Source organism: Dasypus novemcinctus, chromosome 11 (genome assembly GCF_030445035.2).
Source record: "Dasypus novemcinctus isolate mDasNov1 chromosome 11, mDasNov1.1.hap2, whole genome shotgun sequence".
Classification (NCBI taxonomy): Eukaryota; Metazoa; Chordata; class Mammalia; order Cingulata; family Dasypodidae; genus Dasypus; species Dasypus novemcinctus.
Genome location: NC_080683.1, coordinates 123151474 through 123179240, shown reverse-complemented (window position 1 = coordinate 123179240; position 27767 = coordinate 123151474). Strand labels below are relative to the sequence as shown.

The 27767-nt window shown below is 58.9% G+C and overlaps 2 protein-coding genes across 5 annotated transcripts in view; one reads left to right on the top strand and one right to left on the bottom strand.

Annotated features, from left to right (window-relative positions):
• Positions 1–2237, top strand: part of PLAGL1 (PLAG1 like zinc finger 1) — a 57606-nt gene extending 55369 nt beyond the window's left edge. For all 4 annotated transcript variants that reach the window (XM_058307588.1, XM_058307587.1, XM_058307586.1 and 1 more), the window contains one exon: positions 818–2237. In XM_058307588.1, coding sequence (XP_058163571.1) covers positions 818–1715 — 898 coding nt within the window. In that variant the 3' untranslated portion in view covers positions 1716–2237. The remainder of the gene's footprint in view (positions 1–817) is intronic.
• Positions 2238–3277: 1040 nt separating this feature from the next.
• ZC2HC1B (zinc finger C2HC-type containing 1B) lies at positions 3278–27573 on the bottom strand. The gene is made up of 8 exons (XM_058307589.2): positions 27473–27573; positions 21298–21359; positions 19814–19933; positions 19057–19195; positions 10070–10209; positions 7585–7687; positions 3828–3912; positions 3278–3468 (listed from the first exon to the last, which is right to left on the bottom strand). Exons 1-7 carry the CDS (start codon positions 27498–27500, stop codon positions 3842–3844), a joined length of 663 nt encoding a protein of 220 aa, XP_058163572.1. The 5' UTR covers positions 27501–27573; the 3' UTR covers positions 3278–3468; positions 3828–3841.
• Between the last annotated feature and the right edge of the window lie 194 nt (positions 27574–27767).

Here is a 27767-nt window from a genome sequence, read left to right as displayed (position 1 = left end):
CTGTCAGTAGGACAAGCCGCAGCCCCTGGTGACGAGCTGCCCAGACAGCGCCTGGCAGGAGGCAGGCCGGGCGCCCGAGCTGGCCGCAGTTCTCTGGTCAGAAGCACTTGGGCCACGCTGGGCGTCTCACCGCCCCGCGCACTTCCTAGGAAGAGCCTTTTAAAGTCCAAGGGCGACAAAACCAGGGCTTCCTCGTAGCACGTCTCGGAGCTGGAGGGTAGAGTTTGGTGGCACTGTGAAGAGATGGGATAAACACACAGCAGCTCCCCTGACGTTCCCGATGGACCGGGATGGCGACGGCGCGTCCCGGAAGCGAAGACTAAGGACGAAGGTCAAAGAAGAGCTGACATGTTGCAGCTTAGCTCTCCTAGAATGTATCTTTTCGGGTTTTGCCAATTATAAACTATTTGCCCTTCGTCAGGGGTGCAGAGAAGGAAGCTAGGCCAGAGGGGGGTGGCAGTGTGGGCTCGGGGTGGGGGGCCGGCACGTGGTGTCCACTGACGCTCTCCCCGAGGCCCATCTGGGAGGCTCCTGAGCACCCTCCTTTGGGGTCCTGGTCCCACCCAGGAGGGCCCAGTCCCTGGCTTTTTGTCCAGAAGGCAGAGTGGCCCCTGGACACCCAGGGCGTCATCTAACCCCGGGAAGGGCGCTTCCGCCACGTAGGACGCGTCCTTCCCAGGGCGGCCCTGGCCTTGTGCCGTTGGCGCTCCTGTCCCCACTGCGGCCCGGTGTGACGGGGTCTGGAGAGACAGGCAGGTGAGCGGGGAGGCCGCGCCCCTGACCGCCCTCCCCGCCCCCGCCCCTGCCGCCCCTGCAGGCACATGGCCACCCACTCGGCCCTGAAGCTGCACCAGTGCCCGCACTGTGAGAAGAACTTCAACCGCAAGGACCACCTCAAGAACCACCTGCAGACGCACAACCCCAACAAGCTGGCCTTCGGCTGCGAGCAGTGCGGCAAGAAGTACCTCACGGCGCTGGGCTACAAGCGGCACCTGGCGCTGCACGCCGCCAGCGAGGGCGACCTGACGTGCGGCGTGTGCGGGCGCGAGCTGGCCAGCCCCGAGGGGCTGCTGCACCACCTCAAGGCGCACGCGCAGGAGCGCGCCCGCGCCGGCGGGCCCCGGGAGCGCAAGCACCGCTGCGAGCACTGCGAGCGCCGCTTCCACACGCGCAAGGACGTGCGGCGCCACCTGGTCGTGCACACGGGCTGCAAGGACTTCCTGTGCCAGTTCTGCGCGCAGCGCTTCGGCCGCAAGGACCACCTGACGCGCCACACCAAGAAGACGCACCCGCAGGAGCTGCTGGGCCAGGGCGCGGGGCCCGCGCCGCCCCTCGCCGGGCCGCCGCCCCCGCCCGGCCCGCCGGCCGCCCTCTTCCAGGCCGCGCCTACCTCACTCGTGCCCCTGCCCGGCGCGCCCCTCGCCGGCCCGGCCCGCAAGCCCAGCCCCGCGCCGCCCGCGCCCGCCGCGCTCGAGCTGGGCCCGCTGCTCGGCTTCTGGCAGCTGCCGCCCGCGCCCGGCACCTTCGCGGCCGCCACGCTGCCCCTGGGCGCCGGCGACGCGCTGGCGCCGCACCTCGGCCACCTGGCGCCGCCCGAGCAGGCGCTGGCGCTGCCCGTGGGCCTGGGCCTGGCGCCGCTGCCCGCGCTGGCGCCGCTCTTCCCCGCGGGCGCGGGCGCCGCCATCCTGCCGCACTTCCACCACGCCTTCCGCTGAGCGCCGCGGCCGCCGCGCGTGGGCCCCGTGGCCCGCCGCCCCGCGGCGCCGCGCCCAGGCCGGCGTCCGCTTCAGGGATCTCCTACCTTCAGGGCTGGACGCAGCCGCGTCCGCTCTCGCCATAGCCACCCCCTAGTCTTAGCAGAGCTGCTTGTGGAAGGCAGAGCGCACCATTTAAGGCCTTTTCCCGCTTAGCTTGACTTCCAAGACGTGCTCGACGTGTGTTACCGCCCGCCGCATTTATCGTCAAGGCCGAGCTGCCAGGCGCGCTTGCGAGAGAGAACGGGTATCGCTGTGTACCCCGCGTCGGTGATAGAATAGGCCTGGCCTCGCTCAAGGAAAGCATTTTGCTGACTTTAATAATACTGATTATATTTTTAATGGGAATTTAAGAAAATATTACTGGAATTTTGAATATATATATATTAAAAATAGCCTTTGCTTTTTCTGGCATATATTACTCTGCTTAAGTTTCTCAATATTGTTTGTAATCACCAATAAATAAAAGCATTTTTATTCATCCACGGAAGTCACCAGTAGTTTTTATTCCATCACAGCTGTTTCGCAGTGCGTCCGGGACCTAGCAAAGGAGCGCATGGTGTCCGGCCCGCCCTGGCCCCGTGCCTGCCGGCGCTCTTCTCCAGGACACTGCGCCTTGCCCACAGCAGCACCCACCCATCATGCAGGCAGCCTCCTTTCTAGACACCCTCACCACCAACCCCCAGCCGAGGTGGACGTGCTGCCGGCTCACTGTGGCCCCAGTGGCTACTGCACTGACCTCTGCTCAGCACACACCAAAAACTTGGCTTCTTTTTTAATAAAGTAATTATGACTTCAGACGGTTCTGTTAAATTCACAGCACCAGGGGCCTTCCAAAAGCCTCACCCCTTAAACCTGATGAGGCTTTTTCGTTGTCTCACAGGTAAGCAGGGTGGGGAGGGGAGAGAAAGGCGCCCTACAAAGGCGTCTGGGCCAGAAGTGGGGCGCTGGGGGCGCAGGTGCTGTGGCGCGGGCTGGGCCGGCTCCCATTCCCCGCCGGCCTTTCCCGTGCCAGGCGCGCTGCTGAGCTCTCCACACGCTCTCCCTGCACGCGCCTGGCTCACCTGCAGCAGGCCTGGCACGCGGCCCCTGCGCTGCTTGCCGCACTACGCGTGTAGCCTTCAGGTCAGCCAGGAAAACAGCCCACCTTTCCTAACCAAAATTTTCTTGAGTTCAAGAAAAATAAAGTTCTTAGATTAAAAAGTGTAAGTATAGAAGAATTTACGGGAAGTTTACGGGGAAGGTCTTTGTTGGCTGTCCGCTCCACTGCAGTGAGTTCTGAAAAGGAGCCTGGGGCCCCCCACTGTGCTGTGCGGGTGGACATTTAGAACAGGGACGTCACTAATTACGGCTTCACGTCCACTGGAAAAACGTGCTGAAGTGGCTTCACAGCGCTGCCGGGACACAGCTAGGGCCGTCAACAGGCCGGCATCACAGGAATTCCCTGTATCAGAGCAACATTTTTTTAAAAAACTTGTTAAATGCCCATTAAAAAAAATTAAAGTGACTCTTTAAGTCAAGTGTTATCATACAGACTGATGAGGTTTTTAATGAACTTTTGAAATTTGAAGGGCACAGGTCAGGAGGCAATAGGGAGCCAGTTTTCACGTGGCCCATGTGGCGCCGTGGAGCAGGCGTGAGTAGGCGAGCAGGTGCCTCCGTGCCCTCGGCAGCGTCCCTGGCGCGCGGCCATCGGCACGTTCTGGGAACCGGTCTGCAAGCAGGACAAAAAGCACATCAGAACTTCATGGTCTCCACGGTGAGCACGTTCAATTCACAGAGCTCTGTAATTTTTAAATTTATACCGACACTTCACACCATCAAAAATCAAGCGCCAGTGTCACAGGAACCCGTCTCCCGTGCCCGTCTTGGGGAACTGCCCTTTTGGGGGAGTGAGTTGGCAAAAGGGGGCCGAGCAGCAGTGCCTCCGGTCTCCTGTCCTGCTGGGTGAGGAGCTGGGGGCTGTGGCGCTGCTCGGCTGGCCGGAGCAGCTCCACGGCCCAGCCCGGGGCGTCCGGCTCCCGCGGCGGCACCACACGGCCAGCAGCGCCTGGCTGGAGGCTGCCAGCTTACCTGGTCCCCAGGAGTTACTCTTCTTTAGGAGATTCAGTAATTCCTCGTCTGAGAGTCGCTCCAGGATCCGGGTCCACCGCTAATCCTTTGCAAACATAAACAGATTTGTTACTATGTCAAAGGAAAACAGCAAGGAAAACAGCAAGGAAAGTAAAAGGAAAGACCGAAATCCCGCTGAGTTCAAGCCTAGCCTTCCCACTCCTGGAGGTGAACCCCAGGAGTCTGACCTGCGGCAGACGGGGCTCCCAGCTCCCCTCGGCCTGTGGCTCCTCCCCTCGGCCTGTGGCTCCTCCCCTGGGCCTGTGGCTCCTTCCCTGGGCCTGTGGCTCTTTTTCTGGGCCTGTGGCTCTTCCCTTGGGCCTGTGGCTCTTCCCCTGGGCCTGTGGCTCTTCCTGCCGGCCCAGCAGTGCCTCAGGGGAGGGCCTCGGGCGCAGGGAAGGGGCAGATGGCCGGGCCTGGGGGCAGGGCTGGTCTGCTCAGGACCTCTTGCTAATGGCATATTCTGAGGGGAGGAACCAAACACCGTGCGCTCCCGCCAGGCCACCCGGAGGCCGCCGAGAGCCAGCTCCAGGGGCGGTTTCCTGGGGGAGATGCTGAGGGATGCTTGAGGGAGTCCCCTCTGTGCAGGGCAGCAGGGACCCTGACACTCACTACCAAGGGGGACACCGGAGCAGGGACGGTCCCGCCCCGACACCACTGGCCCCGGGCTAAAGCAGAGCTGCCCCAGCTGCCCCAGACCAGGGTCCCGAAACACAGCCTGTGTCCCCACCGCCACGGCAGGGCCCTGTTCTGCCCCGGCCTCGAGAAGGAGCCACGTCCCCCGGTCGCCCGCGGGGCCAAGAGCCTCTCTGGGAGGGTGCGGGGAGGGCCACACCTTCATCTAAACAGCTCCCCACACCGCCCCCACTGCCCCCGCCAGCTGCCCACACCGCCCCCACAGCCCCCCGCCAGCTGCCCAGCTGCCCCCGCTGCCCCCCGCCAGCTGCCCAGCTGCCCCCGCTGCCCCCCCACCAGCTCCCCCACCGCCCCCACTGCCCCCCGCCAGCTGCCCAGCTGCCCCCGCTGCCCCCCACCAGCTCCCCACACCGCCCCCACTGCCCCCCGCCAGCTGCCCAGCTGCCCCCGCTGCCCCCCGCCAGCTCCCCACACCGCCTCCACTGCCCCCCGCCAGCTGCCCACACCGCCTCCACTGCCCCCCGCCAGCTGCCCAGCTGCCCCCGCTGCCCCCCGCCAGCTCCCCACACCGCCTCCACTGCCCCCCGCCAGCTGCCCACACCGCCCCCACTGCCCCCCGCCAGCTGCCCAGCTGCCCCCGCTGCCCCCCGCCAGCTGCCCAGCTGCCCCCGCTGCCCCCCCACCAGCTCCCCCACCGCCCCCACTGCCCCCCGCCAGCTGCCCAGCTGCCCCCGCTGCCCCCCACCAGCTCCCCACACCGCCCCCACTGCCCCCCGCCAGCTGCCCAGCTGCCCCCGCTGCCCCCCGCCAGCTCCCCACACTGCCTCCACTGCCCCCCGCCAGCTGCCCAGCTGCCCCCGCTGCCCCCCGCCAGCTGCCCAGCTGCCCCCGCTGCCCCCCGCCAGCTCCCCACACCGCCCCCACTGCCCCCCGCCAGCTGCCCAGCTGCCCCCGCTGCCCCCCGCCAGCTCCCCACACCGCCTCCACTGCCCCCCGCCAGCTGCCCAGCTGCCCCCGCTGCCCCCCGCCAGCTCCCCACACCGCCCCCACTGCCCCCCGCCAGCTGCCCAGCTGCCCCCGCTGCCCCCCGCCAGCTCCCCACACCGCCCCCACTGCCCCCCGCCAGCTGCCCAGCTGCCCCCGCTGCCCCCCACCAGCTCCCCACACTGCCTCCACTGCCCCCCGCCAGCTGCCCAGCTGCCCCCGCTGCCCCCCGCCAGCTCCCCACACCGCCCCCACTGCCCCCCGCCAGCTGCCCAGCTGCCCCTGCTGCCCCCCGCCAGCTCCCCACACTGCCTCCACTGCCCCCCGCCAGCTGCCCAGCTGCCCCCGCTGCCCCCCGCCAGCTGCCCAGCTGCCCCCGCTGCCCCCCGCCAGCTGCCCAGCTACCCCCGCTGCCCCCCGCCAGCTGCCCAGCTGCCCCCGCTGCCCCCCGCCAGCTGCCCAGCTGCCCCCGCTGCCCCCCGCCAGCTGCCCAGCTGCCCCCGCTGCCCCCCGCCAGCTGCTCAGCTGCCCCCGCTGCCCCCCGCCAGCTGCCCAGCTGCCCCCGCTGCCCCCTGCCAGCTGCCCAGCTGGAAGGCAGGCGGTCAATGCGGCTCCCTTGAGCTCAGGCTGGAGGCGGGGGAGCGCCAGGCCAGAGCTGGGCAGGGCACCCACGGGGACAGGAGCAGCTTTGGCCACGCGCGTCCATGTTGGGCCATTCCCAAGGAACCCGGACCCCAGGGAGGAGGAGTCTGGGTGGGGGCTGGGGGCCGGCAGAAGGCAGAGGGAAGGGAAGTCACCAAGCGGTGGCGGGGCAGCGGTTAGGGAGCTTCTTTTTTCCCTGCTGTTTTCTCCATTTTCCAGTGTTCTGTGAAGAGCCTCAATTTCTCACATGCTGATTTTTTAAATGTTGTTTATCTGAAGAAGCTGCTGGGGCCACCTGAGGGAGGCACAGCCACTTGTCGCGGCTTGTTCATGATTGCCCAAATGGGAAGCCACCAAGTGTCCCTCGATTGATGCACGCACAGACAAAATGTGGCCTGGACACAGCAGGGAGTATTACTCAGCCCTAAACAAACAATGAAGTTCTGATACAAGTAACTATGGCCATGAATCTCGGCCTCAGGAGTGAAATAAGCCAGACACAAAGGAATAAGTACCGGTGATCTCACATATGTGAAATAACTGGAATACGCAGAATCAGAGGCAGCAGATCACAGGCACGGGGTGGGGTGGGGGGTTAACACTTAGTGGGCACAGGGTTTGTTGAGGGTGATGGAAAGTTCTGGTAATGGGTGGTGGGGACGGTCGAGCCACCTTGTGAATATAAAGACACACTGAATTGTCTATGTGAAACGGGTTTAAGTGGGAGAGTCTGCTGTATATATGCTGCCACAGTAACTTACAGACAAAGGCACAGCTAAGGACTTGGCAGGACTGTGAGGAAATTTTGGAAGTGTCTAGTCCAGTTTTGGCCAAGGATGGAAAAGCAAATGATGAGAAATTAGGACAGCGTAAGGGCTCCGGTGCTGTCACCTGGAGGGCGTCAGGCAGTTCTCGCCCCGTTCGAGGACGCCCTGGAGATGACGCGGCGGCCGGTGAGGACCAGCACCCGGTTTTCAAGCCGCTCGTCTCAGGGAGGGGCCCAGCAGACGCCACCCGACCCCGGCTGTGCGGCGGCCGAGCACTGGGTCCCGAGCCCGTACCTTTCCCCAGAGCCAGGGTGCCAACCCGGAGGCGGCCAGGCCCGCAGCAGTGAGCAGGCGGGGGCCATGGGCAGAGCCCCCCGAGGTGGGTAGAGCCCCCAGAGCCCCCTGAGGCGGGCAGAGCCCCCAGAGGGTGGGTGGAGCCTGCAGGACGGTGGGCAGAGCACTCAGGAGGGTGGGTAGAGCACCCAGGACGGTGGGTAGAGCACCCAGAGACCCTAGGATGGTGGGTAGAGCCCCCAGAAGGTGGGTGGAGCCCGCAGGACGGTGGGTAGAGCCCTTGCGGGGGGCACCCCCCATGTGCGACACAGGCACAGCCCTTCCTACCCTGACGGACCCCAGAGCGCCCACAGCCCCTGCCAACCCCACCTGCAAAGCGACGCCTGCGCGCTCACCTGGCCTGGCGGGGGCGCTGGCGGCCGACGCCCTGCTCTGCAGCAGAGCTCCCACGGCCCTCGTCACCGTCGGCTCTCTTCTGGGGCCCACCTGAGCCGCACCCTAGGAGAGAGGTGCACGGTGCTGGGAGCAGGGTCCCCGGCCAGCAGCTAGCAGCACCCCAAGAAGAGGCAGGGCGCTGGGCCGGGTCCCCCTCCACCCACCAGCACCCTAAGAAGTCACAGGGCACTGGGCCACGTCCCCCTACACCTATCAGCACCCCAAGGAGAGGTGCAGGTGATGAGCCGGGACCCGCTTTGCCCAGCAGCACGCGAGGAGGTGCAGGTCCTGAGCCGGGTAAAACTCCACCCACCAGCACCCCAAGGAGAGGTGCAGGGTGCTGGGCCGTTCCCACTCCAAACAAAACCCCAAGGAGAGTCACAGGGCTCTGTGCCGGGTGCCCCTCCACCCACCAGCACCCCAAGGAGGACACAGGGCACTGGGCCAGGTCCTACTCCACCCACACACGCCCCAAGGAGAGGCAGGGCACTGTGCTGGGTGCCCCTGCACATACCAGCACCCCAAGGTGAGGTGCAGGCAATGGGCCGGGCTCCCCTCCCCGCAACGGGCACCCCAAGGAGAGGTGCAGGGCGCGGATCTGGGTCCCACTCCACCCACCAGTAACACAAGAAGAGGTACCTGCGCTGTGCTGGGTCCCCCTCCACCCATCAGCACCCCAAGGAGGCACAGGGCGCTGGGCCGGGTCCCCTTCCACCCACCAGCACCCCAAGGAGTCCATTGGTGTGCCAGGTCCCACTCCTTTGGCGAACAACTCAAAAAGAGGTGCAGGATGCTGGGTGGGGTCCCCTTCCACCCACCAGCACCCCAAGGAGGCGCAGACTCTGAGTCGGGTCCCACTCCACCCACCAGCAACACAAGAAGAGGTGCCGGCGCTGTGCTGGGTCCTCCTCCACCACCAGCACCCCAAGGAGAGGTCCAGGGCGCTGGCCAGGTCCCCCTCCACCCATCAGCACCCCAAGGAGGTGCAGGTGCCCGACAGGGTCCCTCCATCCACCAGCACACCAAGGAGAGGTGCAGGGCACTGGGGCCAGTTCCCCCTCACCCAACAGCACCCCAAACAGATACACAGGGCGCTGTCCTGGGTCCCCCTACACCTATCAGCACCCCAAGAAGAGGCACAGGCGCTGAGCCAGGTCCCCCTCCACCCACCAGTAGCCCAAGAAGTGGTGCCACCAGCACCCCAAGGAGATACACAGGGCGCGGGACCAGGTCCCGCTCCACCAACAAGCACCCCAAGGAGAGGTGCAAGGTACTGGGTCCCCCTCCACCCACTAGCACCCCAAGGAGAGGCAGGGTCCTAGCCAGGTCCCCCCCCACCCCTCTGCACCCTAAGGAGTCACAGGCACGTGGCCGGGACCCCTCCACCCACCAGCCCTCCAAGGAGGCGCAGGAGCTGGGCCGGGAGCAAGTCCACCCACCAGCACTTTGAGGTGCGAGGGGCAGACCCGGGACCCCTCCACCCACCAGCACCCCAGGGAGGCACAGGGTGCTGGGCCGGGTCCCCTCCACCCACCAGCACCACAGGGAGGCACAGGGTGCTGGGCCGGGTCCCCTCCACCCACCAGCACCCCGGGAGGCGCAGGCGCTGGGCTGGGCCCCCTCCTGGACCGGCCCCCGCAGGCTGCCCGCCCCACGGGGCCAGCCCCACAGGGCCCTGCGGGCGCCGAGCGTGTGGCGCGGCGCTGCCAGCCCACCCCGAGGCCCGGGCCGGGGGCACCCGGGGAAGCGCGGGGGAAGGAGGGCGGTCTCATCGGTGGTTGGTAGGGGGCCTTTTTGTTTCCTTCGCACTTGAAGATGGTTTCGTTTTGAATCCAGAGGGAAAAAACAGCCCTTGGCAGGAAAGGCGAAGTCGGGGGACGGCCACCTGGCCTCCCTGGAGACCCCGGCCACAGCGCGGGCGCCCAGGGCCCCGACAGGGGCTGCTCTACCTGCCGCCCAGCCCCTGCGTTTGCATATGGAAAGAACATGTATTTTGGGGGTCCAGAGGGTGGAGTGTGGTTTGAAGCTGTGTAGACCCCAGGAAAGCGTGTTCTTGAAGTTAAGCCATTCCTGGGTGTGGAGCCGTTTCAAGCAGGGACTTCTGGTGAGTAGCACTTAAGGCGTGACCCTCTTCATCCAGGGGGGTGAGTCCTGCCCCAGTCCTCCAGAAGAGAAGGAAACTCAGACCAAGAGCGAGAGAAAAAGCCACGGAAGAAGCTGATGGCAGTGAAACCGGGGAGGAGAGCGGCCGAGGCTGCCAGGCGCCCGGCGTGTGGCGTGGCGGGGGCCCGGGATCGCAGGCTGCCCTGAGGGATCAGTCACCGCATCAGGTCTCGGCACTCGCACTTCCTAGGCTATGAGCTATTCTAGGCGTGAGGCTGGGGTCAGGCTCAGGGTCAGGCTCAGGGGCAGGGGCAGGGGCTCCCCACCTGGGGAGAGGACTACCTGTGCTCTGGATGCCAGCTTGGCCACTGTCTGCACTGGATCGAAGACTCGGCGAGAAGGCTGGTCCTTGCAGAAACTGATGTGTCTCTGGGCGGCTGTTTCATTAAACCTCCTCTTGCAGTGCGGGCACTGGATGTAATCTGCAGGGAAGGGATGACAGTGACCTCGGGCAGCGCGGAGGTGTGACAGTGACCTCCTCCTGCAGTGCGGGCGCTGACATCACCTGCATGGAGGTGTGACGGTGACCTCCTCCTGCAGTGCAGGCACTGACCGTCACCTGCACGGAGGTGTGACAGTGACCTCCTCCTGCAGTGCAGGCGCTGACATCACCTGCACGGAGGTGTGACAGTGACCTCCTCCTGCAGCGCGGGCGCTGACTCACCTGCAGGGAGGTGTGACAGTGACATCCTGTAGCGCGGGCACTGACGTCACCTGCAGGGAGGTGTGATGGTGACCTCCTCCTGCAGTGCAGGCGCTGACATCACCTGCATGGAGGTGTGACAGTGACATCCTGCAGTGCAGGCACTGACTGTCGTCTGCAGTTGCCATTTCAAACCAGCTATGGGTGGACGGTGCTGAATGTGTAAGTAGGACACGACTCGGCTTGGACACGACTCGGCTTGGACACGAACAACGGGGTCCAGAACGCTGGGAGCATGGGGGTGCGGCCTGCTTATTTGCTCCTTGGGGGAATTGCCCCTGGACCCACCCTCCCCGCGGCTGCTCGGTGACTCCTCGTGAAGGGGCCCTCCTGGCTCCCAGAGTCGGCGCTGGAGGGACAGAGGGCAGGGGGAGGGGAGGGCCCCGGCAGGGACACGGCCTCTGCAGCTGCGGCCCTTCCCCTCCGAGAGGGGAGGCAGGTCCTTCCCTGGAGGTCAGCGGTGGGCGGGGGGAGGTGGCAGGGCGGAGGGGGGGCGGGAGGTGAGAACGGCCGCTGGACCCGGCGCCCGGGCAGCTGCGCCGGCACTAGGACCTCGGGGTTCTGGGCAGTGTCCACTCTCCACATTTGTCTTTCATTTGCAATCACCAGACATACTTGGCCGGGGAGGGAAACGGGAAGTGAGGGAAGTCCAAGGTCATCTTGGGGCCGGGGGCGCCGGGAGCCCAGCCAGGCCGAGGGCCGGGGACGCAGCAGGGCTCTGCTCCGCTCGGCCTGGGCCCCTCAGGGCCAGCAGGGGCCACGCAGCAGAGCCCCAGCTCCCCGGCGGGCTAGACCCCGCGCCCCGAGCCCGCGGGGAGCCCGGGCTGGGCGCGGCCCCGCCTCCGCAGGTGGGGCTGGCGTGTGCGGCCGCGCGGCCTCAGAGCCAAGGGGCTGCCCAAGGCCACCCTCTAAGGTTTGGGGAGTTTCCCATTTGAACAAACCCTCTCCTAGAATGAAAACTCCCGGAAGGTAAGAGTTGTAAGAACTGGAATTGCCACACTCTGGAAGGAGGCATTGCTCCTTAACCCCGCATGGAACGAAGGCTGAGCGCCAGCCTCTGCTTTACACCAGGGGCCGCGACTGCTCGTCGAGGGGCCCCAGGACTAAGAATTCCACACGGGGAGCGAGGCCCAGGAGAGCAGAGGGCAGGCTCGGGGCGGGTTCGGGCTGAGCCCCCGTGCACGGCCCCAGGCCTGAGCTGGCCCCGCCTCCGGGTCCTCGGGCCTGCAGAGCCCCCTGCACAGGCCGAGCCACCTGGGGAGCCAGGCCCAGGAGGGTGGGCTCTGGGGGCCAAAAGAGTGATGCTGCTCAGAAAACCAACAGGCCCAGGTGCTGTCAGAAACTTCTAGAACATGGCTGCCACCTTCGGGGCCACTGGCCAGTCAGGTGTCGCACCAGGAACACGGCTGCCACAAGTCACACCCGGGCCCAGCGAGGGCGGGCAGCGCCCAGCCCTCCTGTCCAGGCTCTTCTTGCCACCCTGCCATGGGGCTTTGTGCCGCCAACAGCGCAGGTGGCGCATTTCTCTCCCACCAGGGCCCCGGGCGGAATTTGGGGGATTAGGCGAGACCTCCTAGAAAATTAAAGGAGAAAGCAAGTGTCGTCTAAAAGGCGAGCATTTTGTGGAGCCCTGGGGGCTGCCGGGGACGCGTGACTGGACGTCTCGGACCTCACAGGGGCTATTCCTCGTCACTGCCCCCACAAACTGGTGACACCCCGGAAACCTGAATCCCCGGCAACCTTGCTTAAGAAGGCAGGGACTAGAACAACATGCAGTCACAAAAACCGAGTCATGAAAATAGGGTATCCTGCTGGAAAAACTTGGCCATTGATTCCTGGTCGCCCGCGCCCTCCAGGCCACATTGCGTGTCTCGGTGGCCAGTGGTGTGAACGGCTGGTGCTGAAGCCTGAGATCAGGCGGCCACGGCAAGCTCCTGCGCAGATGAAGTGATCTAATAGGGATGAAAACGACCTGCTAATTGTTTTGCCTGGTGGATACAATTCTAAGGGCACAGGAAAGAACCAGAAAATGGTATTTCAGCGTAAGAAATATAAAAGACAAAGAGAAACGGTGTACTTGATGCCTGGCAAAAGGAAAACTTTCTTTTTTTTCCCACATCTCATCTCTTCCTCCCACTTCCTACCCCCAGCAGCCACCATGGCCACTTTCTCCACACCAATGCCACATTTTCTTCGATTACTAATCACAATAGTTCATGAACAGAATATCAGTAAGTCCACTCTAATCCTGCATCCTGTGGACCTTGGAATGGTTGTGTCCACTTCACATCTGTTACAAAAGGGGGCTTAGATTCCACATGGATGATGGATGCAATTCTACTTTCAGTTGTAGGCACTCCTGGCTCCCTGGTGTGGTGGTTGATCTTCTTCAGCTCCATGCTAGCTGAGTGGGGCAAGTCCAATAAACCAGAGGGTAGGAGCTGAAGTCTGTGAGGCTCAGGGCCTGGCTATCACATGGTCAGTCCAGAGATTCAGGTCCTCTGCTGTTACTTTCACTGGAACTGTAGTTGGTGCTGGGAAAACTTTCTTTTAAAGAAGCAATCATCACAGAACGCAGAACTCCTGCTCCGAGCCAGGGCCCCCAGCCACGGCCTCGGGCGAGGGGGCAGGCAGGTCCCCCAGCGCCGGTTCTGCTCCTGGCCGCCCACAGGCGCCCCCGCCTTAAGCTGCTCTCATCAGCACGCAGGAGAGGGAGGCAGCGCGGAGCCTGGGCGCTGGTACAGAAGTTCAGAGGGTTTTCCTAGCAGGATGACATTTTTAAGAACACACTCTGGAGAGGACCTGACACACAGCAGGAAGCGCCTGCTTTCAGCGGACAGGTCCCGAGTGCCGAGCAGCGTGTCCACGGGTGGAGCCACTGGCAGGGAAGGTCCCGCGGGTTTCACTGCCCTGGAAAGAGGCCCCTCGCGCCCCCTGCAGCCATTGGTCCCCCGCCCCGCAGCTGCAGAGGCGTTTTTCCAGTTTCCTAAGTTCCCACGGATGGAATCCCGCGTGTCAATGCCTCCGGGCGCCTCTCCCGGCCCGCACACGCCGCTGCGCCCCGCCCCCCCACCCGCAGGTCCTGCAGGCAGCGCTCCCATCCGCTCCCTGCCGGGGCTCCAGCTGGCGAATGTCCCACCGGCTGTCAACCTGCTCGATGGCAGGCGTGGCTGGGAGTCCTGCGGCGCGAGGGAGGCTGCTGGAGCGAGCAGTGCAGCCTTCCCCAGCCCCGGGGAGCCAGCCGGGGACCTCTCTGCTGCAGTGGCCGCGCCCGTGCCCCCGCGGCCCTGCACCCTCGCCACTCCGCCCTGCCAAGCGTCACCCCTGGCCACTCCCCCGGCACCTGGTGGCGTGTCATTTGAGTTTGCAGGCCCAGCACCTTTTCGGGGCTCAGTAGCCGCTCCCTGGTGGCCTTTCCTCTCCCGTAACGGCTTGCCCTTTGCCTCCTGTGCTGTCACCTCCTCACTGCTGTACCAGCTCTTTCTCTCTTCTTCTTCCAAGTCTTTTGTCAGGTTATCTTCTCCCAGCCTGGGGCTTGCCTTTGCATTTTCCTAGTGGTGTCTCTCAAATACTAAAATTTTTAATTTTCACGAAGCCCATTTGTCAAGTCCTTTTTTAACTGTTAGCACATTTTGTATTCTGCCTAAGAAATCTTGGTAACCTAAAAGGTTTTCTTTTTTTTCCCTAAAAGTTTTAGAGCTGTGGCCTGATACTTAGACATGAGCCATCTGGAGTGAATCCTCGCGTGTGGTGTGAGTATAGGGCAGGTGTCACTGTGCTGCCCCAGCCCTGTGCCAAGGCTCTCCCTCCTCCCGCTGGGGGCTGCAGCGTCTTTGTCAACAACCAGCTGCCCAGAGAGGGCAATTCCTAGGGCTATTTTTAGACTCTCTCTTCTTTTCCACTGACATAGAGCTCTACCCTACACCAATTCACAAACTGTCGTCATTGCTGTCACTCTGTCAGTGTTCACATCAGAGAGTCTAAGTTTGCCAGTCTTGTTCTGTTCTCAGTATTATCCTGGCTATTCCAGGTCCTTTGGGTTTCCATATATATTTTAGAATCAACTGGTCAATTGCTACTTGACAAATAAACTAATGAACAAAAACAAAAAACAAACACACAAAAACTTGCTGGGGTTTTTCCTGGAAAGGCGCTGAGCCCCTAGATCGCCTGGGGGAGAACTGACATCTTAACTTACACCCGCCCTTCCAGTCCACGGAAGCAGCATGTCTCACCATCGACCTGGGTCCTCTTTAATTTTTCTTAGCAATGTTTTATGGTTTCCACTTTACAGGTCTTGTATTTGTTAAATACATCCTTAAGTATTCATTGCTTTTTGATGTTACTGTAAATGGTAATTTAAATTTCATTTTTCACCTGTTCATACTTAGTATACTAAGGGCAATTCACTTACATGTATTGACATTACGTCCTGAAACTCCTTTAAGTTCACTTTTAATGTTAGTAGTTTTGCAGATTCCCTAGGATTTTCTACAGTTGTACATTCATGATCACTCTGTAAAGAGAGTTTTACTTCTTCCTTTCCAATCTTTATGCTTTTCTCTCTCTCTGTCTTTGGCCTTATTATACTGGCTACAATTTACAGCACAGATGTGATCAGAGTGGAGAGCCGTGCCTTGTTTCTGATTGCAGGGAAATGTTCAGTTTTCATTATTAAGCATCACGTGAACTCTAGGTTTTTCAAAGACGCCCTTTCACACTGAGGAACTTCCCTTCTATTTCTACTATGTTGAGGGTTTTTGTTTTTTTAACATGTACGGGAGTTGCATTTTGTCAAAGGCTTTTTTCTGTATCTATTGAGACGTTCATGCTTTTAAAAATATTTTGTTAATATGATTACTTACACTGATTCTTTTTCTATTTATTTGAGGTTTAATTGTTCTTCTAACCTCCTGAAATGGAAGCTTGAAATAATTAATTGAAGCCATTCTTCTTTCTAATATAAGCACTTACAGATATAAAGTTCCCACTAAGCAGTACTTCATTTGAATTCCACAAATTTTGATATGTTTTCATTGTTATTCAGTTCAAACTTTAATTCTGTATGATGTCAGTCCGTTTAAATGCAGGTGGAGCTGTTTTTGTGGTCCTGCAGGCCTCTCGGTGAACGTGGCATGTGTCCTTAAAAAGATGGGGCATTCACTGTTGCTCGTGTCATATCCCAGTATTAGGAGTTAAGTCAAACTGGCTAGTACTGTTGTTCAAAGTCTTCCATGTCCTTACTGATTTTTACTGCTTATTCTATCAGTTACTAAGAGAGGAAGGATGAAATGTCCGAATATAAATGTGGAATTGTCTACTTTGTCCAGTTTTGTCAGTCTTTGTTTCATTTTCCTTGAAGTTCTGTTTGAGGGGGACAAGTATAGTTGGATATTCTGTTACTACTCAGTCTGACAATCTCTACCTTTTATTGGAGTATTTAGACCATCTCTATATAATGATCCATATGGTTAGGGTCAAGTCTATAACTTGCTATGTATCCTCTTTTTCCCATCTGTTCCTTGACCCTTTTCTCCTATCTTCTTTGGAACGGAATTTTTCCATTTTCTCTCTATTCCACCACTGACTTATTGCCTTACTAGCTCTACCTCAATATTTTTAAGATGTTACTATAGGGTTTACAGTAGGTGTGCTTTTTTTAAGGTCTACTGATTTATTCTTAATTAATGCCCGCTCTTGTCTCTCTGTCATTGTTTGCTCGCCTTCTCCAGGAGGCACCGGGAACCAAACCTGGGGCCTGCCTCATGAGAGGCGAGTGCCCAACAGCCTGAGCCATGTCCACTCCTGCAGGCTGCGGCATTTACTGGCTCGTGGCATCTGCTCGTTGTGGCGGGGTGGTGTCTGCTCATCTTCTTTTAGGAGGCACCAGGACTGGACCTGGACCTCTCGCGTGGCAGGCGGGTGTCCAGCTGGTTGAGCCACATCCACTTCCCAGTAGGCATCTTTTAATAGTCCACCTTCATCTAGTGTTGTTCCTGCTCATGTGGAATGTAGCCTTCATTCACAACAACATGCTTCTGTTTTAAGCATGTAGTTCACATCTCTATTTTACAATCCCCAGAATATGCAATTGCTCCTAGTCAATTTTATTTTTAAAGCAAAAAGGAAAAAAAGATTATTGATATTCACTCACATATTCACCATTATCTGTGGCTTCATACCTTTATGTAGATCTTAGTTTTCTTTTGGAATCATTTTCCTTCCACTTGAAAGATTTCCTTTGACCATTTTTTACTACGATGGAGGTCTACTGACAATGAGTTCTCTCTCATTGTTCATCTGCAAATGTTGTTTGTCTTCATCTCTGAATAATATTTTTATTGGTATAGAATTCTAGGTTGACAGTTGTTTTTTTCTTTTGTTTTTGTTTTTTGTTGTTGTTGTTGTTTTCCTTTTCTTCCAGTCTTTTAAGATTTACCTTTATGTGGTTTTCTTTGTGTTTATCCTGCTCTGGGATTGTTGAGCTTTAGATCTCTGGGTTTATATATTTCCTAAAGTTTGGAAAATAGCCAGTTTTTCAAAGAATTTTTTTTTGCATTCTATTTCTCCTCTCCTTCCTGGACTCCAATTGAGCTTGTGTTCACCACCTGATTGTCCCTCACATCACCGAAGCGGTTTATCTTTGTCCCCAGCTATACTTCCAGTGCTCAGCCCCCCCCCCGCCGCAGCTTGCTTGCTGTCTACTCTGTGTCCATTCGCTTGCGTTCTTCTGCATGTCTGCATTTATTTTTATTTATTACCCGCCCCCCCTTGTGGCTTGCTTGTTGTCTATTCTCTGGGTGATCTTCTGTGTTTTCACTTGTCTCTCTTTCTGTTACATCACCTTGCTGAGTTGGCTCTCTGTGGCACTTGAGGGCTGGGCAGTGCTCCATGGAGTGCAGGCCAGCCCGCCTGCCCAAGCAGGCCCTGAGACGTGAACCCAGGGCCTCCCCTGTGGTGGGTGGGAGCCCAGCTGAGTGAGGCACAGCCGGCTCCCCGCAGTTTAGTTTTCAGTGCTATGTCTTCAAGTTTAATGATCCTGTCTAATCTGTTGTAAAGGGCATCTGGTAAAATTTTGTTTTAGATATTCTAATTAGCTGATGCTAATTAATTTCCATAATGAAGCAGTGTGTTAAATTTGCTGTACTTACTGTTGCAAAGTCAATGAACTTAACTACTTTAGTACTTTACTTTTTACTTCTACACCTTTACCATGATTATGTTAATTAACAGGTATTTTACTTTAACTAGAAACCAAATATTCTTCTATTCATGCCCTCACTTAATTCCAGAATCTTGATCCTGCAAGACCTTGGTAGTGGTCACTTTTGAGTAATTTGCTCAGCTTTCTAGTTGTAGTTGGTAGGAATCTTGGCCTGCTACTGCAATCACTACAATCTTCTTGCACTGATTAGGAATGCAAGTGCTTCATCAGTGCAAAGTAGTTATCTTACCTGGCAGGGCTCTAGGAGTTCTCTTTTTGATATTTCCCATTTCTTAATCACAATATCCATATTTTTCTTTAGGTCCTTCACATTTGTGAGAGCTGTTTTAAATCTGTTTATTTCTTTTTTTTTAAAGATTTATTTTTATTTATTTAATTCCCCTCCCCTTCCCCGGTTGTCTGTTTTCTGTGTCTTTTTGCTGCGTCTTGTTTCTTTGTCTGCTTCTGTTGTCGTCAGCGGCACGGGAAGTGTGGGCGGCGCCATTCCTGGGCAGGCTGCACTTTCTTTCGCGCTGGGCGGCTCTCCTTACGGGGGCACTCCTTGCGCGTGGGGCTCCCCTACGCGGGGGACACCCCTGCGTGGCGTGGCACTCCTTGCGCGCATCAGCACCATGCATGGGCCAGCTCCACACGGGTCAAGGAGGCCCCCGGCTCGAACCGCGGACCTCCCATGTGGTAGACGGACGCCCTAACCACTGGGCCAAAGTCCGTTTCCCTAAATCTGTTTATTTCATCATCTCTGCTATTACCATTGATTATGGGTTACATTTTCCTGCTTCTTTGCATGCCCAGTATTTTTATAGGTTGCTGGCTACTGTGTGCATGTTAACATGCACACACACATATGTGTGTGTGTATAATTTCTGAACTTTGTAGAGCACACACAAAATTAGAACTAGCATCCCTTACTATCAGTGCATCTATTTTGTTGTTGGCAGTAACCCCAGGCATCAGTCATAGTCCAGCATAACCCTCTTGCTGCACGGTCCCTCGTGAGATTGCTTGAACAGGAAAGGGAGGCCGAGGTTCTGAGGAGCTCAGTCCCGTGCTGCACCAGGCACGGGGCACTCTGACCTGGGGCAGCCCTGGCCTTCGGGACGTGTGGGGACGCTGTGTGGGGACGCTGTGTGGGGCACGGCGGGGCTCTCCGAGACTGAGCTTCATTTTAAGGAGAATTGAAAACAATTAGGGTCAGATAGAAGGTGCATGCTAAAGCGGCCTTCACATGTGCCTGTGAGCGCTAGAGTGCGTAAGAAGGAAGCAGGACGGCTTGGGCAGAGGTCAAGCACAGCGCTAACTGGTCAGGAGGGGAGCCCGGAAGCGAGCCCGAGTGGCACCCACCTGGGTTGGCGGCCGGAGGCGGGGGAGCTGGGAGAGGCCGGCCCTCCTTCATGGCCAAGGTGCACTGCTTCGCCGACCGAATCGCATCAATGAACTCCCGGTGCTGCTGCCTCCAGCTAGACTTCTTCACAGGTGGAGGCTGAGAAGTGAAACAGCGATCAACACCCATGGCACTATAAACCTTTCCATTACAGTTTTTTAAGCTTGGATTTGAATTTACCGGAAACAGGGATATGAAATTTGGGAAAAGGAAGGATTAGTTTTGTTTTGTTTTTGGACAGAGCAGTCTTAGATTGAGAGAAAAATTGCATAGAAAGTACAGAGAGTTCCCCTAGACTCCCTCTCCCCAGTACAGTGGAAACTTGTTTGTCTAAAGAATTGTTGAAAGAGGTTTAGAAAATAAGGCTCTTGTGTAAGTCATAATAGTGAGGGAAAACCCAAAATAAAAATCAGAGAGACAAGTCTACAACGCTTAAAGGACGACTAAATGTAAGATTAAAAGTGACTTTCTCTCAAATGAACTGCTAGACTGAATGCTAGTCTAATAAAAAATAAAGGAGATTCTTTTTGCCAGGTCTAGAAAGTATACGAAATACATTTGGGAATATAAGTGAGCAAGATGACAAACAAAACCCAAAACACCAGTAAAGGTGGATTATTCCTCCACGACATCCCACTGCACTGTCAGGCAACGATGACACCAGACAGCCCCCAAATAGGCTTCAGTGGGCTGCGGGGCTGCAGGGAAGACATGTACCTTGTGGGGAAGAGCTGCCCGCAGGGAGGGGAGGTCGGTGCCCTGCGCTCTTTGCTTGGAGGAGTTGAAAGGTTTGCGCTTCTTGTTGAAGAGTCTCCTGCATATCGGCCCGTGCCTTTCCTGGAAACGGGCGAGGAGGGGAGTTTCAGCGCCACGAGGGCCCGGCTGACCTTCGTGCCAGGCCCGCGCCCCTCTTGAGTCCCCACAGGGCAGCCCGCGCCCTCCCACCCAGGTTCGTGCTGGACGAGGGTGACCAAGGCATCGGCGGCCGGGGAGCCTGCCTTCCGGGGTCCTGCGCTCCCCGACCGCCTCCCTCCGCCTGGCGGCCCTCTTGGCGGGGGTCGCGGGGGGGTTAGTCCAACATCCCTCCCTTCTGGTGGAGGCGGCGGGCCACCTTAGGGCCGTCGCTGGCCTGCCTGCTGGGTCCGGGCCCCCCAGGACTGGTCACTGCGCCTGGCTGAGCAGCCAGGCATCAGGAATGCCGGGGGGGGGGGGGGGGGGCAGGGGGAGCGCGTGACCCAGCACTCGGCACCTGAGCCTCGAGAGCCCACAGATGCCCTCGACGTTGGGGGTCTCTCCACAACGGAGCCCCCGGAGCCCCGGGCGCCCTGGTGGGGTGCAGCCAGTGCCGGCCATGGTGGCAGCTGCCACCACAGGCAACGGATGCGAGGGTCAGGGCCGCCCAGGCCCCCTGAGCCCCTTCCTGTACCAGGAAGTGCTACACCTGGCCAAGCTCCAGGAGCAGACAGCCCCCTTTAAAGACTGCGCGGGCAGTAGCACCCGCCGCCTTCGGCAGCGCGTTGCCCGCAGGCAGCGAGGGCTCCAGCCCAGAGCCGTCAAGCCCACCCGGTCCCGGGTTCGAGGAGGCCAGCTGACAGCTATGTTCATTATCATCTTAGATTTGTTCTAATCCGCTTTCTTTGTAGACATCGGGGTTTCCCTTTATAATGCTGGGGTCTAATGCCACGTTGAGCCCCTGATTTTGAAATAAATCAAGCTTGTAATTCAACTTTATCGCCATCTGTCAGGGGACTTAGCATCCGGTAAGCGGGACTCTGCATCGCGACGTGTTATTCTGTGCAAACTGTGTAAAACCCTTGGAGCCAGAGGGTTCTGTTTTATATATGTCAAAGCAGAAAACAGAAAAGGTTAAAGGACTTGATGGAATTAGTGACAAATTTGAAGCTAAAAGCCAAGTTTCCAGATGTCCAAGCGCCAGCGCTCATTCCTCTCGACTAGCTAATTTCCCTGGTGCCTTGACCTTGAAATTGGGATTTTTGATGCTTATGGGAAAGGCGAGAGAGCCAAAACCGCTCCAGAAAGAGCTGGCTGTGCCAAACACTTCCACCTGCGTCCCCGCAGGACGGTCCGAGGTGCCGCCGCGCTGGGCCTGGCTAGGGCCCGGGCCTCGCCCCCGCCCTGCACATCTGTCTTTAATCGTCGCTGCCTTTACAGTTCGTTTAGCGGAGGGGCTTTATGTTTACCAGAACATCTGCTGCGAAGCGTCTTCCGCAGACCTCACAGGGAAACAATTCCTGACTGCCATCTGCAGGAGAGTGGGGAGACAGCGGTGAGCACGCCGCCGCGCTGGTGGGGGGCCGCCCGGCCGGCCTCACACCCTTCCCTCCCGCCAGCCACGGGGAGGAGGATCCTTGGGCCTCACCTGGGGTCCCTTTCCTAACGCCCCCTTCGTTTCATGAGACGAGGGGTTTCCCTCCGGCCGCCAGCCTCTAAGGGCCCTGCCTCTGCAGGCCAGAGCCGGGGAGGTCTCTGGGCCAAGGAGTCTCTCTGCCCTGGACTGTGGGAGCGGCGCACGCGACGAGGTGGACAGACCCCCGTGCACGCTGCACGGTGCCGCTGCTGGCTTTGCTGCGCTTCCCGAGTTATGGCGGCGGCAACTGGGGGAACCGGGGCCAGGGGGGCGTGGGATCTCTGTGCATCTGCAGCTCTCTCTGAATCTATCATTATCTCAAACTAAGGTGTTAAAAAAAATCTAGGGGTTGGCCAACTACGGTCGGTGGGCCAAATCTGGGGCTGCAAGTCCCCACTCATTCGTTGACCCACTGTCTATGCTGCTTTCACACTATGACAGCAAAGCCGAGTCGTGACGGCGACTGCATGGCCACAGAGTCGGGAGTATCAGTAAACAGAGGCTGCCACGCCGACGAGAGCACAGTTATTAAAACCCGTGGATGGGAGAGTAACATGGAAACATCAAGGATACAGGTTTAATCGCACATTTATGAACATGTGAATATCACAAATGTAGACAGCCATTAAAATTCATAAACATGACATATATGTAAATGTACACATATATGGAAAGATAAAGCTGAAAGGACATATAGAGAAAGGTTAAATGATTACCCAAGTGGTAATAAGGGTGTTTTCTTCTCTAGTTCATGCATTTTCAGAAGATTATATATTATTACTTTAAAAACTCAGAATAAAAGAGTGACTTGCACTCTTATCCCGTGGTGGGGACTGTCCTGAACAGTGCGCATCCCCTTTGTGACCTCCCCCCGGACTCTCAGCCATGGACTAGCACAGCTACTATTTCTAAACACTGCTCTATAATCTTAGGACACTTTTTAAACAGGGAAACAAAGTGTGGCAGTGGTGAACAGTTTTGCCAAGCATGTCGACAATAAACAGGCGCCAGGGGTGCCAGTTGAGAAGGCTTGGGAGCAGCATGGGGTGGATTTGGGCTGGAAGGGGCTGAAGCATGGCCGCTGGGGACCAAGCCCTCTCTGAGCTGAGGTCAAACTGCTTTGCAGAGACGCCTCCCAAGCCACTGAGTGTGGCCGAGAAAGGCGAGGAGGACATTTTCTCAGTCCGCTGTCAGGAGTCAAGGGTCCCCGGGTTCGCTGCAGCCAGGTGAAGCAGCCGTCCCACCACCACACGCTGGCCTCATGCTGTCAGGTCCCCGCAGGGGCGGGCATGAGACAGGATGGAGACGGAGGACCTGGGATGGCCGGTGCAACGCCCCAGCCAGCGCTGCCGTCGCCCAACCCCCGCAGAACCTCATAAAGGGACAGCAACGGAGGGGACCACAGGACAGGGCGGGGAGGAGGTGGTGCCAGAACGGGGGGCTGGGAAGCGTGTGGCCCGCGGTCTCCTCCCGGGCCAGCAGGGAGCGCCGAGAGCCGTCCGGATTTACACTGCGGAACCCTCAAAGTCAGGGGAGCCACGGGGCGAGGTGCCTCTGGAAGTGGGGTGGACAGTGGAGGGGAGAGCCTGCTAGCAGATGGGAGAGCCAGGGCGGACGTCGTTCGAAAAGGAGTCATGATTCCTGGGTGCCCGCCCCTCCACATCCCTAGGTGCCTTTCCCTCTCCACTCCAGAAGTCTCCTCTGTGGGAAGGGTGCGGGGCCGTGCACCGCCACCACAGGCACAGCCGGGGCCTGGCGCCCCTCCACCAGCAGGGAGCTGGGCGCCTGGCTAAGCCCTCGCCAGCCGGGCTCGGCACCCAGGGCGCCGCCGCCTCCACCCGGCTCACAGGACCACGCCTGCCGGGCCTTTGTGCCAGGTGGAACGAGAACTTCCCAGGTGAGGCAATACCGAGCTCCTGACACGGGGAGATTCCCCGACACAGCCCACCGGAGCGCCCCACAGCAAAGCTCCAGGTCGCGGCAGCGCCCAGTGCCGGCAGCCTCCGCACTTAATCCCGAGCTGACCACGACGGTGTCCTAAGGGCTGTGCAGCGCCTCCAAGAGGTCAGCCCTAAGCAACTTCGAGGCACAGGAGAAGCCTTACGGAAAGGAAAAGGCAACAAAAGGCTGGGAGATCGTTGGAAGTCTCCCAGAAGGTGGAGGAAAACGGCTTTAAAGGGAGAGAAACGAGCAAATTAGAGCGCAGCCCAGAAGGTCGTACGCCGAATAACAGGAGTTCGAGAGAGAAAGAAAATGCAAGGAAAGAAAATCATTTTTAGGAATTTCCCAGAAGTCACGGGCAGGAGCCTCTGGGTGGCAGGAGCCAGCATGGGGGGAGCGGGGGGATAGACCTATGACAAGGGACATCGTTGTGAATTTCCCAACACTGGAGACAAGGAGTTTGGAGAAAAACAATTATATGTGAAGTATCAGGCATCCAAGCGGCTTCAGATTCCCAACAGCAAAAAATGGAAAGAAACTGAACAAAGCCTTTAAAATTCAGAGGGAAAATCATCTACAACCTAGAATTCTTTGCCCAGCCAAGCTATTGCTCAAGAAGGAGGGTGGACTAAGCTACTTTCAGACATGGGGGGTCTTAAAGCATTTACTTCCCTTGTAACCACTGTCTCAAGAATGACTGGAGGGGAGTGCACGTAGCTCAGGTGGCTGAGCACCTGCTTCCCATGCACGAGGTCCCGGGTTCATTTCCTGATACCTCCTTGAAAAAAGAGATTACTAGAGGGTGAGGTCAACAGTAAAATGAGTCAGATACAGCCGAAGAGGTGACAGCCCAGGAGGGAGAGGAGAGCTGGGCACTGGGGCCGGAGGGCCAGCGGGGAGGGCCAGCGGGGGAGGGTCAGCGGGGAGGGGGGAGGGCCGGCGGGGAGGGGGGAGGGCCAGTGGGGAGGGCCAGCGGGGGAGGGCCAGCGGGGAGGGCCAGCTGGGAGGGGGGAGGGCCAGCGGGGACGGGGAGGGCCAGCGGGGAGGGGGGAGGGCCAGCGGGGGGGGGCAGGTGGGGAGGGCAGGTGGGGGAGGGCCGGCTGGGAGGGGTGAGGGCTAGCGGGGAGGGCCAGCGGGGAGGGCCAGCGGGGGAGGGTCAGCGGGGAGGGGGGAGGGCCGGCGGGGGAGGGCCGGCGGGGAGGGGGGAGGGCCAGTGGGGAGGGCCAGCGGGGAGGGCCAGCTGGGAGGGGGGAGGGCCAGCGGGGGGGGCAGGTGGGGAGGGCAGGTGGGGGAGGGCCGGCTGGGAGGGGTGAGGGCTAGCGGGGAGGGCAGGCCGGTCCTCAGGGCAGACGTGGAGGCTTGCGTGCCTGGGGCCCCTCTGCCTTGGGAGGCTCACGGCAGGTCCCGGGGTCCCTGGCTTCCCCTACGTCCCTGTGGAGCCCCTGCCCTCCCCCTCCTATCAAGGCAGGACGGGCCGAGAAGAGTCACTTCCCCCTGCAGAAGGGGCTGTGCTGGTCTCGAGATGGAGGTGGCCTGGTGAGCTTGCAGGCAGAAAGCAGAAACGGCTCTTGGGCAGCCTTCTGCGGAGGTCGGCTGCCAACGTGGTGGCCTGTGCCCCAGGGCTCACTGCTCACCCATCTGCCAATGTGGCGGCTTGTGGCTTGCTGCTCACCTGGCTCACCCACCTGCCAACGCGGTGGCCTGTGCCCTGGGGCTCGCTGCTCACCTGGCTCACCCACCTGCCAACGCGGTGGCCTGTGCCCTGGGGCTCGCTGCTCACCTGGCTCACCCACCTGCCAACGCGGTAGCCTGTGCCCTGGGGCTCGCTGCTCACCTGGCTCACCCGCCAACGCGGTGGCCTGTGCCCTGGGGCTTGCTGCTCTCCTGGCTCACCCCTCTGCCAATGCGGCGGCTTGTGGCTCGCTGCTCACCTGGCTCACCCACCTGCCAACGCGGTGGCCTGTGCCCTGGGGCTCGCTGCTCACCTGGCTCACCCCTCTGCCAATGCGGTGGCTTGTGGCTCACTGCTCACCTGGCTCACCCACCTGCCAACGTGGTGGCCTGTGCCCGGGGCTCGCTGCACACCTGGCTCACCCACCTGCCAACGCGGTGGCCTGTGCCCTGGGGCTCACTGCACACCTGGCTCACCCACCTGCCAACGCAGTGGCCTGTGCCCGGGGCTCGCTGCTTACCTGGCTTACCCACCTGCCAACACGGCAGCTTGTGCCCTGGGGCTCACTGCACACCTGGCTCACCCACCGTCCACGGGGCCCTCAGAAAATTGAGAAGCTGGCATCAGCCCTCACCCACAGCCAGGTTAAGGCTCTCCTCCTCCTGGGAACCTTCACCCCTGGCAGCAAACCCTGTCCTCACCACGTCAGCTTTGTGCGTATTTCTCAGTTGTGCAAACTAACAAGGTGGTAAAAAAAAAAAAAGGCGAGGAGATGACTGCCCTGAAAGGGCTGGATGCGCTGCAGGAGGTCCCTGAAGGGAAAGCGGAGTGAAAGTGGGACTGACCCCAGGCAGCTCCTCCCTTCTACTAACGGGAATAGTGGGCATTGGTCTATTACTCTTTAACTGGGTGCTTTTTACTACATCCTCCTTTATGGGGTGTGGATTAGTTTCAGAAAACCTAAGGGGAAAAAAAGGGGCAGTTTTCTTTTTACTGTCTCCTGACCCATGGCTGGACCTGACAAGCTCCACCCAGCATCCCTACGTGCACACACAGGAGCGTCAGAGCCCCGGAACGGCGCGGTGAGCAGGAGGGCCACAGGGCCCGCACCCAGGGCGCCTGACGACCTCACAGTGGAGGGAACAGAACGCATCACCAGTCAGCCGCACCGACGGCTGTCCTAAGACACCGAGTGTGACTTTAAAAACAGTAGTACGAAGATATCAGAAAAAGTGGATTTTCAGCCGCTCCTGGACAGTGCTTAAACACAGATTTTTTTTAAGACACAAAACCAAGGCGTCGAGGTTCTGCCCCCCTGGAAGGCCTCGGCGTCCTGCCTCCTTGCGGGCCTCAGCGAGCCCGGGCCCTGCTGGCCCCTCTGGGTGGAAGGAGCCCTCACCACCTGCGCACATGTGCATGCTCAGCGGCTGCGTCCCATGCCAGGCACTGCCCTGGGCCCAAGCATAAGGCAGCAAACCCAAGCTCCCGGCCCTCACCAGAGACTGAAAAGCGAAATGCATCTCAGATGCCAGCAGGTGCCCTGGAGGACGGCAGAGGGGAGGCGGGGCAGCACACGGGAGGGGCGTGTTGGGGGGGGAAGCCTGGGGGCTGGCGGGAGTGCGGGGCGGGGCCTCCCCTGCCCGGCTGGGTGCTCCCATACTGCCTCAGTCCACCAGGTCCTTGGAGCCAAAGACCCACTTCCTTCATCACACTCCCAAGCTTGGGGCTCCCACTAAGTCCTCAGCGCTTGTTTACAGATGACTGAAATAATAAGAAATGTGCTAAAACAGTTATGAAAGCATTAGTTTCTCTAAAACGAAATGAAGATCTTAGGTTTGGAAAATAAATCAGCCTAAATCGCAGTATGCTTTCTCAAGACTTGTGCTGTGGAGTCGACGTGCAGATTTAAACTACGTGGTCATGTGCAGTGACACCAGAAGTGCCTCTTAATTACAAAATGCAGGACATGCTGACTTAAGCCACGTGGTCATGTGCAGGGCAACCAGAAGCCCCTAAGATGGGGCTGAATAGCACAAGGACAAAGGAAACCTCCAACTGAGAGAGCTCAGTCGTGATCCTTTCAGGATTTAGGACAGTCCCGACACTAAATAAAGTGCCACCTGACCCTTGGCTGCCACAGGGTGGCCCTGAAACACTCTCCTGGTCCCACTTCTGTAACAGGCGGTATCAGCCAAACTCTTATCTATGTTGGCAGCAGCAGACTAACACTGCTGGTTTAACAACACTCTTAAGAGATCCCACCATGATTCACTTAGGATTAAACCTGGTAACACAGCTAGAGCAAGAAAACATGGACCAACTTTGGGAAAGCCAAATCGAGTGAATCCCACAGTCCAAGACCTCTCTGGCGTGGCGGCAATGAGACGCAGCTCACCTGCTAGGGCGGGGCCGGCGGCTGCCATCCTGCGCCCCGCTCCCACCCCACGGCGTCCCTGGGCTGTCCAGCAGGGCCAGCAGCACCATCTCCCACATGGGCGTGTGGCAAGGGCCACGGCCACCTGTTGGCTGCACAAGTCATGGCCCACCAAATAATTAACAATTGTGATGCAGCCACCACCTGAGCCTTGAGTCTAAAGTAAAAAATGTTCCCCAAAATCACAGGATATGGTTTCACAGCTGTGTGTTTTCATCCAGTAGGAATGGTCCTGAAGCATGAAACATACTGAGAA